The sequence below is a fragment of the Chrysemys picta genome, chromosome 8 (genome assembly GCF_011386835.1).
Source record: "Chrysemys picta bellii isolate R12L10 chromosome 8, ASM1138683v2, whole genome shotgun sequence".
In the NCBI taxonomy this organism is placed as follows: Eukaryota; Metazoa; Chordata; order Testudines; family Emydidae; genus Chrysemys; species Chrysemys picta.
In genome coordinates, this window is record NC_088798.1 from 19,601,213 (window position 1) to 19,620,891 (window position 19,679).

The window sequence follows — 19,679 nt, forward strand, 5'->3', positions numbered from 1 at the left end:
AAAAACAAAATTAATATTTCCAAGATCACGGCTTTTATAATTTATACTCAGGCAAAGGAGAAAATCCCTGAAAATATTCATTTACAGGATGGGGTTCACGAGACTTGACATTTTAGTGAAAGGGGTTCACAAGTTGGTAAAGTTTGGGAACCACTGGTATAAGGCTTAGCTAACTCAATCTCTTCTGTGGGTCAGCCACTAGAGGGCACAGAGACTCACACTGTATTAACATGTGTGACACCCTCTCCTCCATGCTGAAGTTCAGCAACTCAACTGGCAGCCTTAAAAATACTAGATGAATTAGAGAAAAACAAATTGTCACAATCTTTCAGGAAAAAAGTATTTATTTAAAGCCAGTACAAAAAATACATAGGCACATAAAATTCCTTTTGCTGTCACGTGACTTACAGATATAAAGCCTGCAGTACATTCAAATGAAAAAGGTTACCCTTTTAACACTAAAATGGTCACTTTGTAAATAGAATCTATGTAGAAAAAATATTTATAGTAAGATTAACAGCGTAGAAAATATACTATTGTATCAATTTTGTTCACCTTCCCAGTGTATACAATACTGTCTGGACATTGGCACTAAAAGGTGCACGTTTACAAACAAAATAAGCTTTAAGAATATTTTACAGGACAATAAATCTAACCAGTAGATTTAAAAATAAAAGAATGGTAGAAGTTCTCAATAACATTCTGACCCAAATGCCTCTGTACAGCAAGATGACAAACAAGTGACTTGAAAATATTCCAGTTTTTAAGCTACTGCTGAGAAGTAGTAGTCTTGGCTAAAAATCCTCTAAGAGCAGCAGCACAGAATTCTCAACCCAGGGAGAAGGGGCACTATGGTGGCTTTCAACCACCTTTGCTCCATCCTTATACTAGAGAGGCCCCAGTGTAGTTTAGACACCCCTGGAAGCCTGTCTAAATTACAGTAATCTCTAAGGGCTGCCCCGCGGACCACAGCATCTGCTGCAATCTCCATGATGCTGGTGTCTCTGCCTGACACATCCCTCCACACCCCACACGTATCATAGGCATACCGCCTATACCAGGTCTTGCAAGAGGGTCCCCAAAAAGCAGCCTTATGGCTATCTTCCTCAGTGCCTGCCCTAGAGGAATCCTCTAACAACTGGAACTGGGGATTTTAAGGCCCCTTTACATTGCTATGGCCCTATAACTCAGCATAAAAGGGCCAGAGAGGCGTTTGGATCTCTCCCATGGTCTTGTTAGATATAAAGGGTTTTAGAACAAGTAATTTCTGAGCTAGTCCATCAGCTGAACAAAAAGTATGAAATTGAAATATTGGAATATTTTTTCAGGTTTAAAAAAAAAATCACTTCCATGATGTATCATTTAGGTTTACAATGATAGATTTCTCCCCAGTGATGTGGGCCGCAAGAGGTCCTGAGACTCTAGAAGACATGAGGCTGAAGGGGCTTGAGTAAGGTTATCAGGCATCTGAAGTGGAGGCGGGCTCACTTTTTCACAAATATCAGCAAACGACTTCCAACGCTGATGAGCTATGGGGATGGACCTGGCCTGAGTGCAACCGGGCTGCTTTGGGAAACAGCGGAAAGAAGTGTTTAAACAGCAGCCTCCTGGGCCCACGAAAGACCTGAATCCCACAGAACCAAGGGCTGACCTGTCATAGGATACCAAAGAGGACCCCTGCCCACACCTGAGCATGGGCTTTCAGCAAGGGATAAAGGGGGGCACACTCCCCGAGGATGGGGGGTGGTTCTTAGAAGAAACTACATAACTCTTGGTAGCAGCATCTAGACAGTCAAAGAGATTAAGCCCTTTAAAAGGGGCGACTGGCCAGCTTTGACTTTACTCCCTCATCTGCATTCCACTCCCAAAGCCAAATGTGTGTCTGACCCACAGTGGAAACTCCGCATGCAGGCAGCTTTACACAAAAAGGAAGCAGCTTCTATAGAACAGGGGACAGTGGAGAAAGCCTCATAGTTCTGGTGTCACGGGAAAAGCAGAGGAGAAATCCTTCTGAGATCCACCCACAGAGCTTAGGCTCCACAGCAAAATGAGCTGCAATATTCAAAGTCACTACTGCGAGCTTGTAAGCTGTACTAAGGGCCAAGTCGACTCCCAGTCTTGTCTGTGGGGTGGACATATACGCCATTAGAACAATTTAGAAGTGAGACATAAGGCCTATGCATCCACCCTAGAAATAGCAAATACTTTGTCTGGTTCCTCAGGAGAAACAGGATAACAACTGGCCTTAGGGTGAGAGTCTTGGATGCATAGGTCCACCCAGTTCCATTCCTTGGACGCAAGGTCCAGGATGCCCAAGTGGAAGGGAAAGATAACCCCCTCTTCTGCGAAGAACCATGTATGCTTGAAAACAGTATCTTTGGGGGTCTCCAAACAGAGAATGCAGAGGACACGGGTATCTGCATCAGATCAACCAAGGGGCTCGGAGGCTTGATCTAAGTCCAGGAGCAGATCACGGCCAAGATCTTGGTCCCTCTCTCCTAAGGCTGGGTTTTCAGGACTAGAAATACATTTGGGAGGGAGGTTGCCAAAGACCCTTCAGAGGAGGGATGCCTGCCAAGGGCTGGGAAGGGGAGCTGCCACTCCCACTTTAGAGGTGGGGTGCAGACTGGGCATACCATCCCTGAGTGGTGGCATTTATGTTTTATCCATTTGAACAGTTGGCCCCAGATGAAACCCCCTTGCAGGGTGGTGCTTAACCGAACAGCAATTTGCTCTGCCTTCAACTCTCCATCTGAGAAACTGCTACTGGCTTCTTACTTCTCTCTCCCCACTCCTCAATTCTGTCCCATTTAAAGTCCCCACAAAAGAGAAAAAGTGAAAAGAGATGACAGGAGAGCTGAGGCCAGGGCTCCAGGCTTCCAAAGGAGGAAAGGTAAACTGAGGGGACGGTGCTGAAGCTTATATGTCCAGGGGCAGGATCTAGCAGTTCTTTGCATTCTTGCTTCCAGTTGGTGGCATTATGATGTTATCTGTTCCAGATTCCCGCACCAGAGAGTGCGAGGACAAGGAGACATAAGAAAAAAAAAGAAGAATTTGGCAGCACATTTTGAAGTTTATAGCAGAATGAGCTGAGTTGAAAACCCTCTTTTGACAGAGTTACTGACCTTGACATTTAAAAACAGGCATATTTATCACATGTAAAGTTGAGACTAAAGTATTTAAATAAAGATCCAAATTTTATAAAAAGAATGGGGATCACAACAGGCTAAAATTGAACAGAAAATTTGGTTCCCTAGCCTATTACTATTATTATTATTATTTTGGGTGTGTTAAGATTTCCTGCAAGGCCTTTATTTTGTATATGAGCTAAAATATTCTGTAAGACACAGTAAGAGACATTCAGCACAAAAAATAATCTTAAGTTTACTTTCCTCAACTAATTTCTGCTGTGCTGCCATTGCTAACCTGGAGCTGGCCTACAAGAGTAAGGGATTGTTTTCAAACTACTGGCGTAAGGGGTAGTATTTTTGCAAAGTCTATTGACCATCAGGGTCAAAGAAGTGACTTTACAAAACTGCACCACACTTAAATGGCACTTATCAGAATAGCCCCTTTGGGTGACACTAGTAGCTATGCCATCACATCATGGATCACAGTAGAGCAGGAGCCGGCTGCATGATTTTAGGAAGCTAGCAAAAGCAGGAACACATCAGGTAAGTTTTTTTTGTATATATCTTATAATGTATCTTATTGTGTTGAATGCTCCCCCATCCTTTTCCTTCGGTATATGGGTATCATACACAATTTTTCCATTTAGCTCAATTAAAACAAGAACTAGATAAGCAGGCTACCTTTAAGGATTCTAAAATGGAGGACTAGGCTAACAATGCAAACTGCCAAAGAAACACAGTAGACACATACTGTAACACACAGTATGCTGTTTAAACGTTTCTACAGAAAATGTTACAGAAATGCTCACCTCAATTACATAAAAAAATATTCTGATAAATGCAACGCCATGTCACTCAGTTTTCCACCAAATATCCTTCCAAATGCAATTAGATTAATTGCCCGTGAAAGTCTCTGCTTGTAAGTGAAGGGTAGGAGTAGGAATAAATTGTGGGGAAATGATAAGTACAATTTTAACCAAAGAAAGATTCAAAAGGAGGAAGATATTTCTGTCTATCGAATCAATTTTAATTTTTTAAAAAAATCAATACGGCTTGACATTTTAAAAATATTTCTCCATTAAAAACAGCTCATAATGTAAGAGATTTTACTGCACCCAAAAATAAACTGAACAGAGCATAAAATTTGGACAGAGTTAAAACATCAGAACTGTATCAATCATATAATGGTACAAATTAAATGTACCAATTAATGAATTACCTTGACATCATCTAGAAGAGTAAAGGTATTTCTCTACTATGAGATAACAAATATTCATTCTAGATGACCTGTCAATGTGTAGCTGCACAAAATGTTATATATGGATTAACTGTTAATTTATTAAACTAAAAAGATAACGTATTTCAAATTTATTCTTTTACTATTGTTTCAGAATAATGGGGCACACTTGGTACTGGGATTGGAAGGGAATCAAAAATATTAATTCATTTAAAAAAGTCTTTTAGACACAGATTTTCACTTGATTTTGAATGAGTGCTAGACCTTACCCTGCAAAAACTTATGCACGTGAGTACCTTTATTTATTAAGTTGTCCAGTACGATTACTAATATAAGTAAAGTTACTCATGTATGACTGCAGGATAGGTCTTATTTTAATTCAGTGCTTCCCTGCTGAGTTCTCCAATATATTATGTAAAATTGGAAGGTGGTGTACCATCACCCCACCACCTATTCTTGAATTTCACCATCCTACATCAGCTTTACAAGAAGAGGTACTAAGCTGTTGTGACGCATGCAGAATCTGAGCAGGCTGAGCACAGGCTTAAAAGTTAATGAAAAAAATTAAACCTCTACTAAAATCACTGACTATTCAAGCCAATGTTTTGGCCAAAAACTTAAAACCGGATGACTGACTGAAATAAGAGTGTATTGCAGAATTGATACTTCTGCTGAAAGATCTGCACTTGCATATGCAATGTTGCAGAGCCATTCCTTTCCTTAGTAAATAAAAGAAAGGAGTTATATTTCAGTCTCCCTCCATTTCTATATATATTCTAGTTCTAGAGGAAAAAACTCCTCTTTCCCTTTTTCTTGTTCCTCTGAAAGCTTAATATTGACAAGAAATCAGAATTGCCAAAAATATGTATCTTCTTTTCATGATCTATGCAGGGCCTACAGTTGGCTTATAGTTAGTGAAAGTCTATAAATGTTACCCTGCTTCAGTAGCTTCCTTCTCGAAAATAAAGTAAACTAATCTGTTAGCTTGCGTTTTCTGAGATAAGGGGTGAGATTCCATGTTGCCTCTCCATGAGGCACAGCACAGAACTTGTAGCCCAGCACAGAGGGATCTATGCTGGCTTTAAATCATCTTTTTGCCCAACTGCTTTAGGGACTGGAGAGTCCTCCCTGTTCCTTATCTAAGCTACAATAGTTTCCCACAGGGGTCTTCTGGGCTGCAGCACTGCCCAGAATCTCCACAAGGCTCCGTGCTACAGCAACACTTCTACCCCCAATACCAACCCATTCATCCCCATAACTGGCATGCCCCCACACCAGGGTTTGTGAGGGGTTCCTCCGAAGGCAGCCTCATGTGCCTGAACTGAGGAATTCTGCCCTGAAAGGGACGCAGGGCTTTTTGAGACCCTTGACATCACCCTGGCCCTTTTAGACAGCATGAAGGGGATGGAGCTGAGTCAATCATTCACCCTAAAAGCTAATTAAAAATATTTATTATTGCCCATTGATATGCTTAGCTGCAAGACAACCCAGATGCAAGCTAAACTGTAAATGATAGGTTAGGACAAGTTTTCTTGCAAGAAAACAAAATTGTATCTAAGAATATTAATGGTACTCCTGTAAAATCAAAGGGTTTACATCATCTGTGCACGGTTCTACCACCAGACTTGATCATAATAAATTACAAAAGATGTATTCCTCATAGTCTAGATTAAATTAACCAGCTGTATATTTAATGTGCAGTCAATTATAAATCTCTTTTTAATAAAATTTTTAAAAAGGCAGCATATTTAGATTGTGCAAATGCAGAGTACCAGCATTATTCCGTAACAGACACCCACATTGTAATATTTTTACTGTATACCGCCAGTGATCGTTGGAAAAAAAACAACAAACAAGGAGTTACTTCTTATAAGTAATCCCCTGGTCATACTGAGCTTTTTCCTTTAATATCCATCTTGATAGTAGCTTCAGACTGCTTGTTCAATTGCTCTTCTGTAAAAGTGATGTAAGAATACACCAGGCTTCCAGCAATACTACAAAACACATTTTTAGGTAAAAGAGAGAAATGATGCATATTAATGGTAGAACTCCATGTAAATTATCACATAAGTACCATTCTACATACTCTAAACATATTTTAATCGTGCATTCCTTCTCCAATTTACTAATTAACACTTTTACCTAGAATCCAGTACAGAGATTATTCTGAATTTTGATTCATTCCTACCATTGTACCAAAATATTCATGGACCTCATTATGCAGATGTACCAAACACTAGGCCTGGTGGTAAAGGAGTTGGGGTGGGCCTATAAATAACTGGCCAGCCACAGAAATACAAATTTTTGATGATACTCTGCTGCCCCTACCCCCAGTTTTATATAGGCTGCAAAAGGAACAAAGGAAGTTAAATTGGTAAAATGAGGAGTCTGAGCAAGGTGGTGAAGTGTCAGCCATAAACTTGATTTAGCTAGCTGATTCTCCCCCTACCCTCTTGAAATCAATCCTCTCCTCTCCATACGGTTCATATTTTGTTCAATCTGAAAATGGCTTTTGAGGATAACCATTTAAGTTGGTAGAATTGGGAATCGGTGGGAAGGGGTTGTTTGTTTTAGGTATTTAGCAGTTGAAAAGGTAAGTCTCTGGGTTTTGGTTTTTTAAATTAAGTTTAAGTTATTTTCCCTTATGCGGTCTCAACACATGAAATCTACACAGTTACATCGGGTATGCTGTAGCAGATGATGATCAATGAACCAAGTAGTCCAATTACCTATCCTCATACAGTAGTTAGGACAGGATGCTTCAGAGAAAGGCATGAGACCCCATAAATGCTACAATAGGTCAAGGAGGGACAATCTATTCATTACTCCAGCTGATGATTTGCTTATGCCATGAAGTAAAATGATCGAGAACCATAATTTTCTTTAATACTGATAGTTTAACTGCAGATTGTCATTTCATTCATGTCTGTCTATTTTAGGGTTTAGTACTGCTGTTCATCACTGTAGTATCTGAGCATCTTCCATGTAAAACAAATTAATAGCAGTAGCAAAGTCCCTAATGCACTTAATCGAGTCTCTGGCACTTCTCCCTTCTGGGGCAAACACACTGTGTGGGGTAGGGTTTTTGAATTTATTAATTTTCTTCTTTTAGTTAGTAGGGGTTTATTGGGTGGAAGGGGGACATCAGTGTTGTGTCATTCTTATGGTGAAAAGGCTTTAGCGAAGAGGAAGGTTTTAGAGCCTTTCCTAAAGATGGTCAGATTCTGGATTCACTTGACCTCTCTAAAAGACTTGTTACAGTTGGTATGGCAACCCCCATTTTTTCAGAGAGAGAGAGAGAGAGAGAGAGAGAGAGAGGGAGAGAGACAGAGTGTCTTCCTACTGTATTTTCCACTGCATGCATCTGATGAAGTGGGTTTTAGCCCACGAAAGCTTATGCCCAAATAAATGTGTTCGTCTCCAAGGTGTCACATGTACTCCTTGTTCTTTTTGTTCCAGAGTGGTATCCCCTCAACAGAGAACGCTCTATCCCCAGCTCTCACCTCCTAGGTCACAGGCTTTGTGATCCGCACTGTCCCAGAGGAGTGCAGCCGATTGAATTTGGCTTTTGAAAATTTAAGACCAAAAGGTTTAAATTGGCATTGGAAACTAATTAGGAGGCAGTGGAGGGTGGAGTCCAAGAGAGTCCAGAGGCTTCGCAGCACTTTGATGAATGGGGTCTGTGTGCCATCAATGAAAGAAGACAACCACTCGGCTCAGAGCATTTCCCCCCTTCCAACTATCACCACTTCGGTCTTGCCAGGGTCCAGCTTGACTCAGCTGCTCTTCATCCAAGCACTGATTTCTTGTAGGCATTCTGACATTTTAGTAGTGTTGGTGCTTTCATCCATGGAGAATGATGTATTTCAGTTTAGTTGGCAGCTAGGCCCCCAGCATCTCCCCTCTCGCCCCACAAAATGGTCTCACGTAGTTATTGGAGAGAAGTGGGGATAGTATGAATCCCTATAGGACCCCAGAGATGAGGCCCTCCGGAAAGGCTAAGCAGCGATAGAGAGGAGCAACTGGAGCGTTGGGCCATCTACTCCTCCTGTGTCATGTAGTTGTACCTTGTTGTCCACTGTGTCAAACGCTGCAGAGAGATCCAGCAGTGCGAACACAGAGATCTTGACTGTGTCCATGGCCATGAGGTGGTCATATTTTAGTGCCAACAGCGCTGCCACTGCTCTGTGCCCTAGCCGTCAGGTATCCACTATGCTGGCTGATTCACATGCTGGAGCATGGTGGCTGCTGATTTCTCAATTATTTTGCCATGGAATGGGAGGCTGGAGACAGGAGTGCAATTGGAGAGAGCTTCAGGGTCAAGGGATGTTTTCTTGAGGATTGGGTGAACTGTTCCTCTCCCCCCCCCCCCCCCCCCCCCCCCCCCCAAGGAGTTTGGTAGGTGACTTTTCTTCTCTGCAGGAGGATCTGACTGTATCCATTAGTACTGTGCATAATTCTTCATTGGCTTTTACCAGCCAGAAGGGGTATGGATCTGTTTCACAAGTTCTGGCTCTAATATTTTACAGGGCTTTTTGAGCTTCAGCATGTGTGATCAGGCCAGACTCAGTCAGGGTGGTGAGGCAGATAATACAGTCTAGTCGGGGTAGAGTTCTTTGTCCATTAGCTTCTTATGTATTCTGTTGATCTCACCAAAGCCAACAGCTCCTCACAGCAGTCAATGCTTGGGTCTGGTGTCTAAGCTATGCAATCAGATTTGACTAGCTGGTTCCCTATTTAAAACAGCTCTGTGGAGGAGAAGGAGAAGGCTTGCTTTTGCCTCCTTTATTGCAGTGGTGTAGTCCTGTAAGACCTGGTGATTACACCAGGAGAGTGGTACGTTGAGGATGCCTCCAATATCTACACGTACACTGAAGGTAGGATCTAACATATGTCGAGCTGCACATATTTCACAGAGGACAAGGAATCTGGAGTACCATGCTTGGCAGTAGCTCTGTTAGTTCCTTCCAGAAGTTGACTGGCTTTCCATCTGGAGGACAGTACACCACTAGGAGTCCTAGATTCCTCTGGTCCTTCACCTCACAGGTCCTATGGATGCACCTGAAAGATTTAGTTTCTGGGGCGGAATGTTTCTGAATCAGAGCTAGGGTACAAACAGGACAGCTACTCCGTGTCCTCTCCTTTTTGCTGGCGCATTCTGGAGTTTGTCTGGGCTTGTGGCTGGAGGACTAGCTGTGCTAGGGCTGGGCTGGAGGCAGCACTGACCCATGTCTTTCTAGCGATGCAAACAAGGCTAAATTCTTCATCCAAAACAAGATTATGGACAGCGCTGGTTCTGACTGATGACCTTGCATCCAGCAGAAAGGAACTTCAGTTATTTTGTTTTTCTCCCCCGTGTAATGATGTTACCAATTGAGCAATTGGCTTTAGGTGCCTCGCTTTTGGATTTATCGATTCCTCTTTGAAACTTACAACATACCTTAGTAATAATTTGCTTTTTAAGTTTCAAATGTATACAAATCCTTGAGACAGGAGGGTGACATGGTATTACTTCACACAGCCTAAAGTTCACCCTCCTACATGTGTTTTGAATAGCAACCAGCATTTCATGTAAAAATAAGATGCCAGGAAGAAAATATGCTTTTATTTTTATAAAAGATACACCCATAATAGTCATCCTGAATACATACACACACACACACGCTTCTACGAAAGGTTTTATCCCTTTAAAACCCCGCGTTTTCCTCTTCCTTTACTTCCAAACAAATCTGTTACCAAAAATGATGGAACATTAAGCTGGTGATACAAAAAAATCTTAACTAAAAGCTATGACAAGAGCACGATCCTGCAAGCAATTAGGCACATACTTAATTTTATACACATAAATCCCTTGATATCAATAGGACTACTCACATCCATAACTGTTTTCAGGATCAAGACTTAACACTTCCTACATATTAACTTTGTAGTGGATTCCTCCCACCAGAATTCAAAAAAGTGCAGTTCTATTTTGGAAAGTGATCCTATCTGGATGGTTCAATACTTTTCAGTAATTCAATAGCAAGTTGCTCAATTTACAAGTTATTTTGAAGTGTTACATACATTCAAGACCAGTCTTCAGTTTTCTTACCTGATATTTAACCCAATGAAGTTTGTCCATGTGAAAATATAGTCTCCTCCAAAAAACATTCCGATATAGGTTATTAATATATTCTGGAAAGGAAAATAAATAAAAAGATGTACACGTTTTGCTTAGAATTTTTAAACAGCTGTTTATGTATATTCCACTGGCATAAACAGGATACTGAAATGAATAGAAGAGAGTCAGAAGAGATAACTGTGTGAAAGATACTGACATTTGTATTTATAATACTGACTTGAAAATTACCATATCAGGGCTACTGGTAATATTAAAATATTCAGGCCTTATGTTTTTTTTTTTCCCCTGTCTTACTGTTTTTCCTTCATATTGCGCTACTGAGCCCCAAAAATGTTTTCTCCCACCCTGCAAAACAAAGGCTGCAACATAGGGGAAAAACGCTTCTGCTAGACAACCTTTCAACAATGTACCTAGAGCACTGAATTCTTCAGAAACCGGTTGTTCTCTTGCTCTGCCTCTCTTCCTTATCTGCAAGTAGACAGATGCTGACATGTACAAAAATCCTTACCTTAAAAAGTTATGTATTTCCAAAACTACACATACTGCTGGCAGCCCTAATTCTAGGCCTAACAACTTCAACAGTAGCTTTTTAGTTCCGATATGTTTTTATTGGTTTCCCATTTCCCCTCAGGCGTCACTGGTTTTGTTAAAGACTTCATTTAGATCTCCAGTCATGCCAAAGTTCAATATCCTCAGCTTTCAACCACACAACCATCCACAAGGCTTCTACAGTAGGGCTCCACAGGAACTTAATCCCAGTGCATGAGGCAAAAGATATTCAAGAATTTACCCAGCAGAGATCCATATACAGATGCTGGCAGCTACAGATCACTACTGAAAACTCGTATCAATGAATGGAAAGGGCCCAGACAGACATGGGAGGGCTCTTGGAGATCATCAGCCCTAAAGGGAAGTTCTGCTCTGGAAAGGGATACAGAGGCTTTTATGTTGTATCTTTTCTCCCTATGTATTCCTTGTCTATCCTCTGACCTCTTAACCATGTCAAGCCAAGAAACTAGAAGGGCGAGCTGGATTCTATTGTGGCTCACAAAGCAATGGAATAGTTAATTAATTTCAGGACCAAATCCTATCTTCAATTACACCTGTGTTAACTTATTAGATACAATGGGGTTGCACAGATTTAAATGAGGATAGAATCTTGCCTGGAGAATGTCTTAGAGGTGGTGCTATGCCAAAAAGAACAAGTGAAACCTAATAATGTCAATCTATTTATGTAGACTGGCTGTTTCAACCTATGGATTAGAGGACCTGAAAGGTCTTTCTATTTCCAATTTATAATTCACTGCAATCCTAAACACAGTAATTTCATCATTTCAGTTATGTCATACAGAATTATGGTTGGTTTCCAATTGCATAAACATAAACAACGTATTATGATTGCCTTTGTCCAGCATGAAAATAGCATTATATGCAAGTGCCCCAGACCAGTTGAATTATACTTCTATCGCTGTTTGGAAATGGTACTTCTCTGGCTAAGCATACACACTATTTTGATCTTTGGCAGATTCACATTCTTGTGTTTTGGTCTGACCTTGGTGTCACTGACTACAACAGAGCTGCCTACTTTGCTTTACACAACACCACCTTAAGCCTACTCAATGCAACAGTGAATTCCACAAACTTAGTCCCCTTATTCTGAGGAATCCAATATATTTGATAGATGAATCAAAATATTTTAAAAATAAAAAGTAAAAATAGCCTCCTTTGTTCTGTTCTTAAAGTTTACGGCCAGAGATGGCTAAAAACAAACTTTCAAAAAGCCTCAGTACCTCCCCCTGAGGCCAGAGAGGACTTTGTTCATTTCTCCAAGCAAGCAGGTATGATCATCTTGTTTGGAGACTAGAGCCTAGGGGAAAGACGGAGGAGAGAGATGATAATCCACAGAGGAGAGCAAGATAAAGAAGCAGAAGTGAATTAGGGGAACACCTGTGCATGGAAGGAGAAGCAGGGAGTTCATGCGTGTGTTTGTTCAAGTCTGTGTGTTTTTCTGGGATCCCATGATCTACATATGTTATTCCAGTACAAAAAGCACATGGTTCCAACGCCTATAGCATTGGCATTCAGGAGCAGATTGGTTTCGCACACTACTGGACACAGCACTGTAGTATATGCACATGGTTGCCCTATACCTACGCCATGAGGAAAACACACAATGCAAGTCTGAAATCCAATAGAAGAGACCTACAGCAATGCCCAGTCGTCAGTATAATGCACTGAAGTCTCCAGACTTTTAACTTGAAGGGAAATGTGTAGTTGGGAAAACATTTTATAGAAGTTATTAGTTACTTTCCATTTAAAGGTGAAAATTCTTAAAGGGTTAACATAGTATAGGCTTCTTTTTTATGTTCATTTGCAAATGCGTGTCTTTAAATGCAAGCATCGAAGGCAAAACTTCCTGATATGTGAATAGTAAGACGTTTTATCTACTAATATAGAATCAAGAGACCTTGCTACATCTGGTTAATATAAAAAGTCATTGGAGTATAAAATATCTGTATTTATTGAGGAATTAATTAGCTATCTGGCATGTTTACTCCTTAACAAAAACTTAGGAAGACAAGAATCACCTCTGCATGTATAGTTAAGGGAAAAAAGTAATTTATCTGGTTACCATTTAAGTTGAAAGACCCTCTTTAGGAATCATGAAAACAGCCATGTTTGAATCACAGAATCATAGACTTTAAAGTCAGAAGGGACCATTATGATCATCTAGTCTGACCTCCTGCACAACACAGGCCACAGAATCTCACCCAACCAGCCCTGTATCAAACCTGTGTCTGAGCCATTGAAGTCTTCAAATCATGGTTTAAAGACTTGAAGGTGCAGAGAATCTTCCAGCAAGTAACCCATGCCCCATGCTGCAGAGGAAGGGAAAAAAAAACCCAGGGCTTCTGCCAATCTGCCCTGGAGGAAAATTCCTTCCCGACCCCAAATATGGTGACCAACTAAACCCTGAGCATGTAGGCAAGACTCACCAGCCAGACACCCAGGAAAGTTTCAAATGAGTTACTACAGAGAATTCTATTTCAACTTCTATTAAGCCCTCATGGAATTAAAGGGATATCTCAGAAAGTTAACCGAATAAAAGAAAGGTATTAAAAACTTTAAAAGACACTGAGAATTTCCCACCACAAAGATAAAAGCAATAACCACAAAGTTGATGAATTACAACCCAGCTGCATATGCATTAGTAGATGGCATATTCACAAGTTGAATATGTTGCCAGGCCCATCCCATGAAGGCATTGAGCAAGTGAAAGGTGACATCAGCTGATATTTGAATCTAGCCAAGCCCCTGAAAGAGGTGAGTCTTCCACCTTCCATCAGACTATAGAAAGAAAACAGACTTGGACACTGGATACTTCAGTTCTCAGCTCAGCCTGTTCACCTCATACCTTCAAATCAACAGCTCTACAAACAAACTGCAGAAGCAACACGATAGTTGAGATGACAAAGAAGCCAGAAAACAGCATGAAATGGAAGCAACCCTCTAATCTAGCATTGCTTCTGCAACCTGATAACTTCACCAAGACTTTTAACACTGTTGACAAGAAATCTGCAAAAGCACTGCCAACAAATTAGTTGTAAAGGATTCTCGTAATGATCTTATTGGACTATTGAAATGCTTTTGTAAGTAAAGTAGTAACAGCTTAAACCTGCTAAACAGCAGCTTGTTTAGGCTGTGCACTCCTGGAGAGCCGACATAAGCTAACCTTGATAAACTGAAGTAGTGGAATTTAATTTGAATGTAAAAATGAGCAACAAAAATGATTACAGGTCTAGAAAACATGACCTATGAAGAAATATTGAAAAAAAAAAAGGGGGGGGGGGTTCTTTAGTTTGAAGAAGAGAAAACTGCGGGGAACATAACAGCCTTCATGGACGTAAAAGGTTGTTATAAAGAGGAGGGTGATAAAGAGTTTTCCTTAACCACTGAGGACAGGACAAGAAGTAATGGGCTTAAATTGCAGCAAGGTAGACTTAAGTTAGACATTAGGAAAAACTTATTAACTGTCAGGGTAATTAAGCAATAAATTACCTAGGGAGGATGTGGAATTTCCATCATTGGAGGTTTTAAAGAACATGTTAGACAAACACCTGTCAGCAATGGTGCAGATAACACCTTAGTCCTGCCTCACTGCAGGGGATTGGACTACATGACCTATCAAAGTCCCTGCCAGTCCTGCACTTCTATGATTCCTATGCTTAATTTTCAGTAAATTGCCAGCCTCATAACCTCTCCTTAAAGTGCTTTGGTGTGTTAAGAAACATTATTATTTTAAATTCGTAATTTTTGAATGGCTTCTTTCAAGTAAACAAGTTAAATATTTTCTCCAGATTCATAGGATTTAGCTAAGATCACTTATCTCTGCCCATCTGTAAATTGTTTAGGTTAGGACTGATAACCAAGCTGGATTCACCAACCCTTAAATGAAATTCCTTTTCCCAGGTACAAACTATGATAATTATCTATGCTCCACTGAGATAGAACTCACTACTGAATTGCAAAATAATACACTTTGGTCTTAATTTATCTAGGGAACAACATCCCCAGGAGCCCAGACTCATCCTCGATGGTGTAATCTCTCCATAATAGAGAAATACAGAAGAGATTGTGACTGAAATAGCCACTGGTTATAGCTCACAGGTTTTTTCTTTCCTTTCTTTTATTAATGTTATTCATAATTCATAAGTGTGAATATTTTGCTAGGCTTTAGTTATGGTGCACCACAACACATAATAAGAACCACAGGCGAGTAAATGGGAGGTCACATCCTTGAATTGGCATTGAGAGAGACAATCATGAAGATTTGGCTTACTGTTCTTGGTTTCTCTAGACTAATTTTATCCTCCAAGTTACCAAAAATTCCTACTTAGCTCTCTATACCCCTTCCACTCATACAAAAGCCTCTGAGAATATAAACATTTATGCTGCTTTTGTAAGCATCATACAGGCACTGTTGTAACACAGGAAATGGAAACTTAATAAACTTGACAAATATTTAAGAGATTTATGCAATTTACCTTAATACAGCCAACTATTGTAGTTGTAAGAGCAGAATTATACTGAGTGCAAAGAACTGTGGAGTACATCAAAATAAACCTGCAGCAGAAAAAACAAAACAGAAACACAACATTCAGCTTTTCATCATTTGAGGGTGCATTTATTATACTAAAATGCCATCTCTCTCCCTACTCTTAATTATATAACATACTACAGAGTTTCCAGAACTACTTGTTTGGAAAGACCTGTATAACTCACGATGGAGTAATGTTATCTGTCAAAATACACAACAATAGTGTCCCCACACCATCATGTACACTATATACTATACTGCATTGTACAGGAGGACCTCACTAATTCGCATTAACAGGGCAACCCTTTTGTGAGCACTAAATTTTGGAAATTAGTGAGTGAGCAAACAGACCAGAAAACATAAATATACTACAGCACAAATTCTACAGGTAGTTTAGTTTGACAGGCATTATTTAGTTTTATTTATAAGAAGTTATGTTTGTAAGTGTCTCAAACTATATTTTAAAGTAATGAAATCTTAGTAATGACTTCATTACCACCCTCTATTATTTAATTCTTACTAAGAAGCGGGCCAAGACCACTGGAGCTCGTGGAATCAAGTTTGTAGATTAGCAAAGTGAGACTCTACTAGTTTGAGTAAAAGGAAATAGTAAAATATGCCATTGCTCATAAAAACAGCTAGATTTAAGAAAATAAAAAACATTACGGGTATGCAGTCTCTCAAAAAATCAGAATATACAGTAGCATCTGAATTTCTAACTCACGAGACAACCTTTTAAGGAATAATCTTTCTCCAAACTGTTGTGCCATGACTGAAATTGGACTTTCTACTGATTAGTACGTTACCAACAGTAGAACTTCTCTGCAAAGATTATTCTCCCCACAATTAACATTAATAGGAGTTTTATGTGCATATTGACCACAGAGCAGGCCCTTCCTTAGTATCTATTGGTGGGGATACAGTACAGAGATTACTACTTGGAGGAAACACCACTAAAGTTAAAGTAAATCCTTACCCCATTACACATGAGAGTGTAAACTGTATAACGAAGAGTGTATCTGCCCAGCCTTTATATTCCATTGCCTGAAACAAACAAATCCAATCTTAAAAATGAAAAAATAATGTTCCAAAGTAGACTTTAATCCTTTAACATTTTGCCGCAGTTAATGTGAAAGCCAGAAGTGAGCATTAAAGGATCATGGCCATAAGGAGGTCATTCACCAACGCTATTACAGCCTTCTGAGAACAGCGGCTTAGTGTGAATCCAGATTCTAGAATCACAGGAGGAACGTAAGGCTGAAAGGGACCTTGAGAGGTCACTGAGGCCAGCCCTCTGCACTGTGGCAGGACCAAGTAAACTTAGACCATCCCTGTATGCAGCATAGTTGTAACTGTGTTGGTCATAGGATAATAGAGAGAAAAGGTGAGTGAGGTAATATCTTTTACTGGACCAACTTCTGTTGGTGAAAGAAAAGCTGTTGAGCTTACACAGAGCTCTTTTTCAGGTCAGTCAGCCCAGAACTCAAGAGGAGCTCTGTGTAAGTTCACCAGCTTGTCTCTCTCACCTACAGAAGTTGGTTCAGTAAAAGATATTACCTCACCCACCGTCTCTTTTAGACCATCCCTGAAAGGTGTTTTTAAAAACCTCCAATGATGCTGATTGAACAACCTTCCTTGAAAGCCTATTCAAGAGTTAAACTACCTATATAGTTAGAAAATATTTCCTAGCATCTAACCTAAATCTCCCTTGCTGCAGATTAAGCCAAATACTTTTTGTCCAATTTTCAGTGGACATGGAGAACAATCGATTGCTCCTCTTTATAGCAGATCTTAACATATTTCAAGACTTATCAGGTCCCCGACCCCCGGCCTGCCTTTTATCAAGACTAAACATGTCTTTTTTTTTCATCTTTCCTCACAGGTCAGGTTTTCTAAACCTTTTATCGTTTTTATTGCTCTCCTCTGGACTCTCCAATTTGTGCACATCTTTCCTAAAGTGTGGTGCCGAGAACTGGACATTGTATTCCAGCTGAGACCTCACCAGTGCAAACCAGAATCAGACAGTTACGTCCCATGTCTTACGTAGGACATGCTTGTTAATACACTCCAGAACAGCAGCCTTTTTTGCAGCTGCTTCACGATGTTGATTCTCAATTTATGGTCCACTATAACCCCCAAATCCTTTTCAGCAGCACTATCACCTAGTCAATTATTCCCCATTTTGTAGTGATACATTTCATTTTTCCTTCCTAAGTGAAGTGCTTTGTACTTATCTTCACTTAATTTCATCTTGTTGAATTCAGACCAACTCTCCAATATGTCAAGATTATGAATTCTAATCCTGTCCTCCAAAGTGCTTACAAGCCCTCCCAGTTTTCATTAAGCACACTCTCTATTCCATTATCCAAGTCATTAATAAAAACCTCACACTAGATTCACAGACTCTAGGACTGGAAGGGACCTCGAGAGGTCATCGAGTCCAGTCCCCTGCCCTCATGGCAGGACCAAATACTGTCTAGACCATCCCTGATAGACATTTATCTAACCTACTCTTAAATATCTCCAGAGATGGAGATTCCACAACCTCCCTAGGCAATTTATTCCAGTGTTTAACCACCCTGACAGTTAGGAACTTTTTCCTAATGTCCAACCTAAACCTCCCTTGCTGCAGTTTAAGCCCATTACTTCTTGTTCTATCCTTAGAGGCTAAGATGAACAAGTTTTCTCCCACCTCCTTATGACACCCTTTTAGATATCTGAAGACTGCTATCATGTCCTCTCTCTGTCTTCTCTTTTCCAAACTATACAAACCAAATTCTTTCAGCCTTCCTTCATAGGTCATGTTCTCTAGACCTTTAATAATTCTTGTTGCTCTTCTCTGGACCCTTTCCAGTTTCTCCACATCTTTCTTGAAATGCGGTGCCCAGAACTGGACACAATACTCCAGTTGAGGCCTAACCAGCACAGAGTAGAGCAGAAGAATGACTTCTCGTGTCTTGCTCACAACACACCTGCTAATGCATCCCAGAATCATGTTTGCTTTTTTTGCCACAGCATCACACTGTTGACTCATATTTAGCTTGTGGTCCACTATAACCACTAGATCCCTTTCTGCCATACTCCTTCCTAGACAGTCTCTTTCCATTCTGTATGTATGAAACTGATTGTTCCTTCCTAAGTGAAGTACTTTGCATTTGTCTTTATTAAACTTCATCCCGTTTACCTCAGACCATTTCTCCAATTTATCCAGATCATTTTGAATTTTGACCCTATCCTCCAAAGCAGTTGCAATCCCTCCCAGTTTGGTATCATCTGCAAACTTAATAAGTTACTTTCTATGCCAATATCTAAGTCGTTGATGAAGATATTGAACAGAGCCAGTCCCAAAACAGACCCCTGCGGAACCCCACTCGTTATACCTTTCCAGCAGGATTGGGAACCATTAATAACTACGGTTATCCAGTCAGTTATACACCCACCTTATAGTAGCCCCATATAAGTTATATTTGCCTAGTTTATTAATAAGAATATCATGCAAGACCGTATCAAATGCCTTACTAAAGTCTAGGTATACCACATCCACCGCTTCTCCCTTATCCACAAGACTCGTCATCCTATCAAAGAAAGCTATCAGATTGGTTTGACATGATCTGTTCTTTACAAATCCATGCTGGCTATTCCCTGTCACCTTACCACCTTCCAAGTGTTTGCAGATGATTTCCTTAATTACTTGCTCCATTATCTTCCCTGGCACAGAAGTTAAACTAACTGGTCTGTAGTTTCCTGGGTTGTTTTTATTTCCCTTTCTGTAGATGGGCACTATGTTTGCCCTTTTCCAGTCTTCTGGAATCTCTCCTGTCTCCCATGATTTTCCAAAGATAATAGCTAGAGGCTCAGATACCTCCTCTGTTAGCTCCTTGAGTATTCTAGGATGCATTTCATCAGGCCCTGGTGACTTGCAGGCATCTAACTTTTCTAAGAGATTTTTAACTTGTTCTTTTTTAATTTTATCTTCTAAACCTACCCCCTTCCCATTAGCATTCACTATGTTAGGCATTCGCTCAGACTTCTCGGTGAAGACCGAAACAAAGAAGTCATTAAGCATCTCTGCCATTTCCAAGTTTCCTGTTA

At 40.2% G+C, this 19,679-nt stretch overlaps 1 protein-coding gene across 3 annotated transcripts in view; it reads right to left on the minus strand.

Moving 5' to 3' along the window:
* Positions 1 to 326: 326 nt before the first annotated feature.
* Positions 327 to 19,679, minus strand: part of SLC35D1 (solute carrier family 35 member D1) — a 36,674-nt gene continuing 17,321 nt past the window's right edge. The window contains exons 9-13 of one of the 3 annotated variants that reach the window (XM_065554003.1): positions 16,564 to 16,631; positions 15,535 to 15,613; positions 10,900 to 10,957; positions 10,460 to 10,542; positions 6,154 to 6,362 (exon numbers count right to left, since the gene is read on the minus strand). In XM_065554003.1, the coding sequence (XP_065410075.1) occupies positions 6,297 to 6,362; positions 10,460 to 10,542; positions 10,900 to 10,957; positions 15,535 to 15,613; positions 16,564 to 16,631 (354 nt within the window). In that variant the 3' untranslated portion in view covers positions 6,154 to 6,296. Of the gene's footprint in view, positions 6,363 to 10,459; positions 10,543 to 10,899; positions 10,958 to 15,534; positions 15,614 to 16,563; positions 16,632 to 19,679 lie in introns of all 3 variants that reach the window. The other 2 variants (XM_005300105.4, XM_008166652.4) reach the window with 2 other exon arrangements.